Source organism: Bubalus kerabau, chromosome 16, assembly GCF_029407905.1.
Source record: "Bubalus kerabau isolate K-KA32 ecotype Philippines breed swamp buffalo chromosome 16, PCC_UOA_SB_1v2, whole genome shotgun sequence".
Lineage (NCBI taxonomy): Eukaryota > Metazoa > Chordata > Mammalia > Artiodactyla > Bovidae > Bubalus > Bubalus kerabau.
The window spans coordinates 68,790,317-68,801,569 of record NC_073639.1 but is presented as its reverse complement, the minus strand read 5'-3'; the positions used below and the strand labels follow the sequence as shown (position 1 = coordinate 68,801,569).

Here is an 11,253-nt window from a genome sequence, read left to right as displayed (position 1 = left end):
TGAACTGCGGGGAAGCCCTGCTATGTATTTTAAAGACATTAGCTTCTTTCACCCTTATACTTTCCCAATGAGGCAGAGTGGATTGTTCCTATTTTACAGATGGGGAAACTGAGTCTCACACCACTTGTTGACATCACACAGCCACCCCGTGGCTGAGGCAGGTTCAAGCCAGAAATGGCTGACAACTAGATCTTACCCCAGATCTGACACCATTCCTCACATTTTTCACTATGGCTCAGCCCGATTCCCTGTCACAAGTGACGATGGCCGTAAAGTTTGCCTGTGGCGCAAGAGACGCCGGAGTCATTAGCTGGGGAAACAAAATTTTAATATTTATTCATAATGGGCACCATATGTTCCCTCTGATTTTTTTATTTAATTACATCATGGCAGATGGCTGGGCGTTAAAGGCCATGAAGCTAATGGCATTTTGCGTTCTCATTTATTGTCTCGAGTTTTGGGAAGGATGAATGAAAGGGGACATCGATGGTGAACTATCAGCTCTGGGCAGTGGTGGGTGAGTCTCTGTCCTGGAAACCGAAGGAGTGGGGAGTCGGGGTTCTGGAGGCTCTTCCTGGGAGGTGGGTGAGATGCAAGAGGCAACGCAACCTGTGTGCACATGGACAAGCTACTTAATCTCTGTGAGCCTTAGCTTGCTCACCTGTAAGATGGGTGTACTCGTGCCCACACTTCACATTCATGAGAGGTCATGTATTGCTTTCCAGGAATCTGGGTGAAGATCTACATTCAGGAGGTGTAGCATAGCACTATTTATGTACAAGGAAGGAAAATGAAATACTTTACATATCTAATGATAAGGAAAAGATTGGATAAGTCAGAGTATATGCCAAGTAACGGATACCATGGGTAAGTACTTTATTTAGGTGAAAAGCACACTAATCCTTTTCCTTCCCTGGTGAAAGCTGTTCAGTCGTATCTGACTCTTTGTGACCCCATGGACTATACGGTCCGTGAAATTCTCCAGGCCAGAACACTGGAGTGGGTAGCCTTTCCCTTCTCCAGGGGATCTTCCCATCCCAGGGATCAAACCCAGGTCTCCCACGTTGCAGGCGGATTCTTTACCAGCTGAGCCACTCCCTGCGTGGGGAAGAAAAACAGGGAAGGGAAAACACCAAGGCAAGTGGTGCTGGCAGTCAGCTACCACTGAGGGCGCCTGAGGCTGGGGAAGCTCAGGCAGCCTGTGCAAAGACAGCCTGACTTACTCCATCAGTGGGGTGAGGGAGCTGGGCATTTAAACACCGACTCCCATCCGTCGTCGACTGAGTCTGCTTCCAAATGGCATGTGGAAGTCAATTCTGTAGGTAGGGCGCAGCCCTCCTCTAGTACAGATTTAGCAGACGGGCAGAAACAAAAAGGGTGACAGCATTAAGGGTGGATGGGATTTGTAGCTGTAGGCGGGCTCATGGTGCATTACTGGGGAAGGTGGTGGGGGCGATTTTCACTACAGCCCTTTTAGAGGACAGATCGTCATTTCCTGGGATAGTCATAAGACGCTCTCACAGTAGGACCCAGGAGTTGCACTCCTAAATACATATACACCCTGTGTTATCTTGGACACATCTATCAGGAAACAAAGATAATAGTGTTTGTAGCGACTAGGGAGGGCATTCCATTCTGCCCAAGCCATATGAGCTGAGACTTGATGAGGGGGCCCTGTGAAGGAAGAGGAGATCCTTGTAACAGGAAAGAGGGGCACTGAGAGGCAAAACCACACATATTCTCTGTAAGTCATAATAAGACGTATCACTGACACTTGCATGTATTAATTCAGTTTAATATTTAGTCCTTACACCAGTGCTATGAGATAAGTACTGTTATTTCCCCCTTTTTATAGGTGGGGAAACTGAGGTATACAGGGGTTAAACCGTTCTAGGGAGGATCAAGTGGTGCAATGGAAATAAGATGCTCAACACAGTGCCTGTGTATTTCAGTTCAGTTCAGTTCAGTCACTCAGCCGTGTCCGACTCTTTGCGACCCCATGGACTATAGCATGCCAGGCCTCTCTGTCCATCACCAACTCCTGGAGTTTATTCAAACTCATGTCCATTGAGTCAGTGATGCCATCCAACCATCTCATCCTCTGTTGTCCCCTTCTCCTCGTGCCTTCAATCTTTTCCAGCATCGGGGTCTTTTCCAATGAGGCAGCTCTTCGCATCAGGTAGCCAAAGTATTGGAGTTTCAGCTTCAGCATCAGTCCTTCCAATGAATATTCAGGACTGATTTCCTTTAGGATGGACTGGTTTGATCTCCTTGCAGTCCAAGGGACTCTCAAGAGTCTTCTCCAACACCACAGTTCAAAAGCATCAATTATTTGGTGCTCAGCTTTCTTCATAGTCCAACTCTCACATCCATACATGACTACTGGAAAAACCATAGCCTTGACTAGACAGACCTTTGTTGGCAAAGTAATGTCTCTGCTCTTTAATATGCTGTCTAGATTGGTCATAACTTTCCTCCAAAGGAGTAAGCGTCTTTTAATTTCATGGCTGCAGTCACCATCTGCAGTGATTTTGGAGCCCAAAAATATAAAGTCTCTCACTGTTCCTACTGTTTCCCCATCTATTTGCCATGAAGTGATGGGACCAGATCCTATGATCTTAGTTTTCTGAATGTTGAGCTGTAAGTCAACTTTTCCACTCTCTCACTTTCATCAAGAGGCTCTTTAGTTCTTCTTTGCTTTCTGCCATAACGGTGGTGCCGTCTGCATATCTGAGATCACTGATATTTCTCCCGGCAATCTTGATTCCAGCTTGTGCTTCATCCAGCCCAGGGTTATATACTCTGCATATAAGTTAAATAAGCAGGGTGACAATATACAGCCTTGACGTACTCCTTTTCCTATTTGGAACCAGTCTGCTGTTCCATGTTCAGTTCTAACTGTTGCTTCCTGACCTGCATACATATTTCTCAAGAGGCAGGTCAGGTGGTCTGGTATTCCCATCTCTTTCAGAATTTTCCACAGTTTATTGTGATCCACACAGTCAAAGGCTTTGGCATAGTCAATAAAGCAGAAATAGATGTTTTTCTGGAACTCTCTTGCTTTTTCCATGATCCAGCGGATGTTGGCAATTTGATCTCTGGTTCCTCTGCCTTTTCTAAAACCAGCTTGAACATCTGGAAGTTCACGGTTCACATATTGCTGAAGCCTGGCTTGTAGAATTTTGAGCATTACTTTACTAGCGTGTGAGATGAGTGCAATTGTGTGGTAGTTTGAGCGTTCTTTGGCATTGCCTTTCTTAGGGATTGGAATGAAAACTGACCTTTTCCAATCCTGTGGCCGCTGCTGAGTTTTCCTGGCTGGCATATTGAGTTTTTTTGCTGGCATATTGAGTGCAACACTTTCACAGCATCATCTTTTATTGAAATAGCTCACTTAACTGGAATTCCTGTGTATTTGGTATTAGCAAATGCCAGTGGTTTCTGACATTGTTACTATTTAGCCAAGACCAAAAGGTAACCATTGACCTGGGCTCCCAGTTTCTTGGAGGTCCCCAGGTGGATCTCCTACCCAGAACCATGAAGAAGTTGAACTTTCGCAAACCTAATTTCTCAGCATCTTTTTCTTGGCAAGTTTGGATGGTCAGGGAATCAGCTGGTGTCTGGGCTTGTGCCCTGAGGTCAAGTTCAGGGAGTTGTGGAAAGAGAACCAGGCCCCTGCCCAGCTTTATGGGCTTCCAGCCAGACATACCTGCTCCCCAGAATCTGGAGGGGGAAGCGCGACGCCCCCCCCTCCAGGGACGGAGCTGTGGGACAAGCTGAACCTCCTGTTTTCCGTTCCCTCAGGGCAGCTCTGCCCTGCCCATCATATTCTTGGCAGCTCAGCACCCGAGGTTCATTCTGGTGCTAAAAATAGGCTGTGTTTAGACACTCTGGGGCTCCAGCTGGAAACACGAACTGAAGTAACCAAACACTGTCATTCCCGCAAAGGGGGCCTCTCGGCCTCCCTGTCATGGCAACTCACGCCAACCCAAGGAGGGAGGCAGGGTAGGGGGTTTGTGCCACTTTCAGCAGATGGGGAAACTGACGCTCAGAGCAGGTCTCACGTGAAATGCAAAGGGATGAAGCTGTGATAGCCAGCTTTTAAGGAACACCATCTCTGCCCCTGTGAGTGATCTCATCAAGTCCTCCCCCCCAAGACCCTGCAAGGGAGACTTCTAGGGGCTACCTGCTTTGCTGAGAGAAAACAGCAGTTCAGAGAGGTGAAGACACCTGTCGAGTCTTGTTAATGCGATTCTGGCTTCCAGCTTGTAACGAACAACCGGAAACAGAGGAGAAGGGGCAGCTGGAGGCCAAGGCGTGCCCGCAGCCCAGGGTGGGACACACATAAGCTATGGAGTCCGGGGCGCCAGTCACACCTACTTTGCAGGTTGCCGGGAGGGAGGAGCTGGTTAGAGGCTTGTGAAACCTTCAAACACAGTGTTCCGCCAGTGACAGTTAGTTCCATTCCCCAGTTCTGTCTGGAGAGACACAGACAAAGAGAGCTGGAGAGAGACTTGGAAGGAAAGAGAGAGAAGGGAGAGGAAGGATGATGGGTGGACAGGAGAGACAGACGTTTCCCTGGGGGAAGTGGGATTGGCTCAGCGGGGGCCCCTGTGCCCTAGGACCACCCGACCACCCGAGGCCGAGAAACGAAGGAGGCTGCTGCAGGGGGCCCTGCATTTGCAACTCCCTCAGGCTGTCACTCGGGGATTTGGCACATGGCAGGGACCTGTGGTGGAGGTTCAAGTTCTCTGCTTCTTCTCACTATTTTCTGCACCAGTGTTCCCTGGGGACTTACCGTCTGCCAGAGGATGGGGCTGGCATAGCGAGAGCACAGACAGGGTCCCACTTACACGGGGCTCGGAGTCCAGGGCGTCCTCCTTCCAGGTGACCTCCCCCACCTCCCAGCACTGGCAGTCTGGTGTGGGCGACTCGAGTCAGCATCCGCCTTCCCCAGGAGGAGCCCCCTTCCTCAGAATCCGTGCCCCCCACTTTCCCCAACCCTGCATCCGGCACCACCGCTGCCTCAGTCTCTGTTCCCTGCCAGCTCCTAATGAGCTCATTATCTTCTTAAAACCCATTTGGCACCCACTTAGAGAAAAGATGTGTTGAAATATAGAAGAACGGGAAGGGAACAACAAAAAGGAACTAGACCCAGAAATACCCTCAGAGAGACAGAGAGCCACAGGGAACGCAACAGCGGAAATCCTTGCTGTCTCCATACCCCCAGCAGATGCTCTGCTTGCTGTAGGCAAGGGGCTCTGAAGGCAGCTCACGTGTGCTCACGGGAGGGGAGGGGCTGAGGGCTCTTCTTGAGCACCTACTATGTGCCAGTTGCACACAGTACAATTTTTTTTAACTGGGGTATAGTTGCTTTACAATGCTGTGTTGGTTTTCTAGTATACGATAAAGTGAATCAGCTATATGTGTACATATATTCCCTCCCTCTTGGACTTCCCTCCCACCCTACACCCCCATCCCACACATCGAGGTCACCACAGAGCACCAAGCTGAGCCCCCTGTGCTCTTCCTGTAGTTTTTAATGCAATCCTCCAACCAATATATTTTGGGGGGAGTGTCAGGCTTCTTATGTCCACTTCACAGGTCAGGAGCCTCGGTCGCTGAGAAGAGGTGTCTTGACCCAGTCACACAGGTGGTGGATGGAAGAGGCGGGATTTGAGCCCAGATCTGTCCGCCTGCAGAGTCCATGCTCTTGCCTGCATGCCTCTGGAAGGGCTGGTGTCCCCCTCACCGCCTATTCCCATGAGGGCTGCTGGTCTTTCTTCATCCTGGCCCAGCTGCGGAAATCTCTGCCATGTGTGTGATTTACATGGAATACCAGGGGACACCCCTCACTGCCCAGAGGTTTTTAAGCTGATAAGAGGCTGGTCTTTCCAAAGTGTCGGTGTGACCATGAAACTTCAGTTAGAGTATAGTCCAGATTTCTGAGCTTGGCATTCAAGGCTCCCCAGGGTCTGACCCCAACCCACCGCTTCACTGCCTTCTTACCATGCACTAAGCTCCTCTAGTGGCTCAGAGGGTAAAGCATCTGCCTGCAGCGTGGGAGACCTGGGTTCGATCCCTGAGTCAGGAAGATCCCCTGCAGAAGGACATGGCAACCCATTCCACTATTCCTGCCTGGAGAATCCCATGGACGGAGGAGCCTGGTGGGCTATATACAGTCCTTGGGGTCGCAAAGAGTCAGACACGACTGAGCAACTTGGCTTCACTCAGTAAGCCCCTCGGCTGCCTCCACCGCAGTGCCCTGCCCTGGTGTGTGCTGCGCCTCCTCCCTAAAGTGTGCTTCTGCTGTTTCTTCACCCAGAAAGCTGACTCTTACTGCAAGACCCGCCAGCTTAAAGACCCCTGCCAGAGGGAAGCCCTCTCTGAGTCCCCTCAGGGCAGCTTCAGACCCTCACTTCTCGGGGCTCCCACATGCCGGGGCCTCTTACCCGAGGGTGCAGAAACCCCTTGACATTGTAAGCCAATATCTAGAAACTTTTGTTGAAGCTCTCTTCTCTGGGCATAAGCCTGTAGTTTTTTGTTTTTTGTTTTTTGTTTTTTTTTTTTTACCATATTCTCAAAGGAATACAAGACTAGAATAGATGTGTGGTTAGGAACACAAGCTGTGAAATCAGATGAGCCCAGGTTCACAAGCCAGCTGCCACTTACCAGCTGTGTGGCCTTGGACAAGTTACTTTATCATCCTGCGCTTCATTTCTCTCCTCTTTGAAATGGATCTAGATCTTCCTCATTGGATTGACATGACGATTAAATCAGAGCATTGTGTTTGTAGAGCGGTATCTGGCATATATTAAGTGCTCGATAAACATTAGCTGTTAATATTAATTTCTGTTCTATATCTTATATATACATCTACTATGGGATTTATCATTGTCTCTCTGCCTGGAAAATCCCATGGACAGAGGAGCCTGGGGGGCTACAGTCCATGGGGTCGAGAAGAGTCAGACACAACTGATTTCGAGTTCACTTTCACTTTTCACTTTCATGCATTGGAGAAGGAAATGGTAACCTACTCCAGTGTTCTTGCCTGGAGAATCCCAGGGATGGGGGAGCCTGATGGGCTGCCGTCTAAGGGGTCGCACAGAGTCGGACACGACTGAAGTGACTTTGCAGCAGCAGCAACTCTAGTATAGTGATTTGATATGGTTCTCGCTTAAATTGCTCTCCCTCAGTAAACTCTGAATTCTTTGAAAGCAACAACTCCGAGTTTGTTTGTTTGTTTTCAAATTATTTATTTCTGCATTCCAAGCACATGCATGGTAGGCAAGTAACACATGTTGCTAAATGAATGGAGGAATGGGTGGATGAATGGGTGGGTGGAGAGCTGGATGAATGGGTGGGTGGAGAGCTGGATGAATGAGTGGGCTGCTCCAATTCAGATGAATAGATAGATGAACGAATGGGTGATGGATGGATGGGTGGATGGATTAATGAACAGATTCATGATGAATGGATGGAGGGGTAGGGGAATTGATGGATAGATTAAAGAATGAATGATGGATGGGTGAATAGATTGTGACTTAATGGATGGATGGATGGGTAGGGGGACTGCTGGATAGATTAAAGAATGATGGATGGATGAACAGATAGTTTGACCCCACAAGAGCATGCATTTGGGGCTGTCTTGTTCATTGAATAGTTCCAAGTGCTTACAACGATAGCTAGTGCATGTAGGTGCTCAGTACTTAATTCTTGAATGAATAGGATGGCACATGTAGGAACACTGGACTCTACCTCACACCGAAGTTAAACTCTCATGCTGCTGTCTGGATTTGGTAGGGGCTGTCCCCATTCAAATCACCCACTGGCTGGCTGACAGTTGACTCCTTTGCAGTGGCCAAGATTGTCATGAGGCCCCCTGCTGGTGGTGATATGAAACCACATAAGGCAAATGGAGGGTTTTTTTTTTTTCCATTTTCTAATTTACAATCTATTTTCTTCCAGACTGCTGATCCTGAGTGTTTACTGAAAAAAACCATGGTTGTCAAACCTTTGTGCTCGTGATCATCACCTGAGAGCACCTGGTTACACCTGTAGGCTTCCTCCTCAACCAGAAATTCCGATTGGAGAGATTGGGAATCTTCATGGGTAGCCAGGCTCCCAAGGGATGCTGAATCAGAGGCTCCTCAGACCACACTCTGAGGGGCCCTCATACAATGAGCCGCCACTGGCCACTGGGAGCAGGTGGAGACGGGCTGCTGCTTCGGGGGCTGTCTTGGAACTCCCAAATGATGCCCTGACCGTGTGGGAGAAAGAGTCAAAAAGGCGGGGGTTCGGAGCTGTGCTTTTGTGTTCGGACTGTCCTAGGTTCCAATCCCACCTCCACCACTCACCAGCTGTGTATCCTCAGTTTCCTCATTTGTAAAATGGGAAATAGTCACTTCCCATGGGAACATGGGGAAGAGTAATTAATGCACGTGGAAGGCTCCGTACAAAGCAGAGCATGCCATGCATAATAAATACTGAGTGAATGCGTATGTTGCTAAATAATTCTGCTTTCCTTCCTTCTCCTTTTCTTCCTTGGATAAAAGAGAGGGACTCTGGGTTTGAACTCTTCCATGACAATGTGATCCCGGTGAGAGAAGGAACTGTGTCTCTTGGGTTCACAGCTTTATTCCCAGCACCTAGAACAGAGCCTGGAGGAGGGCATGGCAACCCACTCCAGTAGTCCTGCCTGAAAAATCCCATGGACAGAGGAGCCTGGTGGGCTACAGTCTACATGGGGTCCCAAAGAGTCGGACAGACTGAAGCGACTTAGCACACATGCAGGACAGTGCCTGCTACACAGTAGGTCTTCTATAAATATGTGTTTGGGGGGGAAAAAATGAACAAATTTGATCTAGTTCAGTATCAGCCACGTCCAGCAGACAGTCTGGCAAAGACCTAGGAAGTACATTTAGACTTAAAGTAACCCCCATGAATCAGCATATATTTGACAAATATGCAGACGTATGGGGCTTAGGAAGGGCTTCCCCCATGGCTCAGCAGTAAAGAATCTGCCTGCAATGCAGGAGATGCAAGAGGTGCAGGTTCAATCCCTGGGTTGGGAAGATCCCTTGGAGAAGGGAATGGCAAGCCACTCCAGTATTCGTGTATGAAAGATCCCATGGACAGAGGAGCCTGGTGGGCTACAGTCCAAAGGGTCGCAAAGAGTCAAACATGACTGAGCACTGAGCAATGGGGCTTAAGGACCTGAGTTTGTCCAAGAGAAAGCTTGTCCCAAGACGAGGACCAGCAGGAGTCGCTTTTACCCAGCACTGCTGGGTTCTTTGGGCCACTGGTTTCCTCTCTCTCTGGACTCTGCATTCTCCCCTCCCCGGAGAATGTTCAAGAAAGCTTCACAGTCTGGCCTCTGCCAGGAGGTTTCTTATGTCTGTACCTGTGCTCTTTTGCAGGTGGCAGCCCTGAGCCCTAACGCTTCACCAGATGAAAGGCTGCCCGCTTGTGTTTCCACCAGGTGGACAGACTGAGCTTGGTCCCCAGCTGGGGAAGAGGCCCTCCGTGAATTAACCTAGCTCCTATAGGCCTGAGCAACCGAGAAGGGGCAAGAAGCGAACTCCAGCTGCCTGTGAACCCTCACAAAATCCTCCTCTGATTGCTATTTTCCAAGTTCTTTGGAATTCTGAGGCAGAGAACAAGATGTAGGAAAATGGGACCAACTCCTGAGTGCCCTGAGCCTCAGAACCCCTTTCATGGCCCAAAGAAGCTCACCCTGACCTCAGGAGGGCTGGGGAAGCCTGTCCTCTCTTCTCTTGGTGTCAGCCAAGCATTGGACTTGCCCTCCTGCCCTGGACTTGGCAGTCACCTTCGCAGCGGGATTAAGACTGAAGATCCCCAGGGGCTCCATCCCTAAGGGAAGCTTGAGAAACAAAGCCCCCCTCCATTCTCTCCTTGGACCACACCCCCCCAACCCCCAGCTGAGCCCCAGCGATCCAGTCCGGAATGATCCCACTATGGCCAAGCTCTGGTTCAAATTCCAGCGGTACTTCCGCAGGAAGCCTGTGCGTTTCTTTACCTTCCTGGTGCTCTACCTGACGGCTGGGAGCCTTGTCTTCCTTCACTCTGGTTTTGTGGGTCAGCCTGCCGTCTCCCAGAACCAGGCTAACCCCGCTGTGGGGGCCCCAGCGGAGGGCGCTGAGCTGACCTTCCTGGGTGACTTAAATCTGGGCAGAGGCTTCCGGGACACAGGTGAAGTCTCAAGCATCGCCCGCAGGTACGGACCCTGGTTCAAGGGCAAGGACGGGAATGAGAGAGCCAAGCTGGGGGACTACGGGGGAGCCTGGAGCCGGGCCCTCAAGGGGAGGGTCGTCCGGGAGAAGGAGGAGGAGCGAGGTAAGAGGGGTGAGCCTCTGGGCTGGAAGGTGGCTGAGGACAAGGGAAGGGGGATGATGATACTAATAATATTATAGCAACAGCTGCCAGTGTTCAGTGTTTCCTAGGAACCAGCCATTATATATGCAGGAGGTTTCACAGAGGAGAAAATTGAAGCTCAGAGACATTAGGTAGCTTGCCCAGGGTCACACAGCTTATAAACATCCACGCTTAGAGCTGAACCCTAAATCTGTCAGAGTTCAACATCTGACCCTCCCATGCAGCCCTTTATAGCCCTTGTTACATGCACCTGAAAATCAAAACCCCAAGCATCTATTGAGCACTTACTAAGGGCCAGGTACTTTTCCAAGCACTTGACAGGCATCAAATTACAGCCACAACCCCATGTGATAGGTGATATTATCCCCATTTTAAAGATGAGGAGACTGAGGCCCCGGGAGCCTAAGGTCACACAGCTAGCTAGTGGCAGAGCTTCTGTTCCGCTTAGCTGGATCCCTTGGTGAGGGCACTTAGGGGACTTCGTTTCATTGCATTTTCTTAGCCTGTCACAGTCAAAGTGGGCTTTTCTTCCTAAGTACATCACCTCACTTGATTTTCACTACACTCCATGGACTTAAGGAATGTGATCGTATGCCCAGTTAACACACATGGAAACAGGTTTGAGAAGTGAAAACTTTCCCCAAGGCCACATAGCTGGTCAGTGACAAGATCAAAGCAGACACATCTGGCCTGGATGCTGGCTCTATGACTACTTCCCAGGGTCAACCGATGTCCCCTCATCGGAGCAGCGTTCTGGGGAGGACCCCACAACTCCTGCAATTCATGAGATTAACACGAATGGACATTTCCAGAATCACAGCCAGATGGTTTGGGAGGATCTACCACCAATCAGGACAG

General features: G+C 49.7%; 1 protein-coding gene across 1 annotated transcript in view; it reads left to right on the top strand.

Moving 5' to 3' along the window:
* The first annotated feature begins 9,977 nt into the window (after nucleotides 1–9,977).
* WSCD2 (WSC domain containing 2) overlaps nucleotides 9,978–11,253 on the top strand; it is a 51,223-nt gene continuing 49,947 nt past the window's right edge. Inside the window, exon 1 of the mRNA XM_055549944.1 lies at nucleotides 9,978–10,356. Coding sequence (XP_055405919.1) covers nucleotides 9,978–10,356 — 379 coding nt within the window. The remainder of the gene's footprint in view (nucleotides 10,357–11,253) is intronic.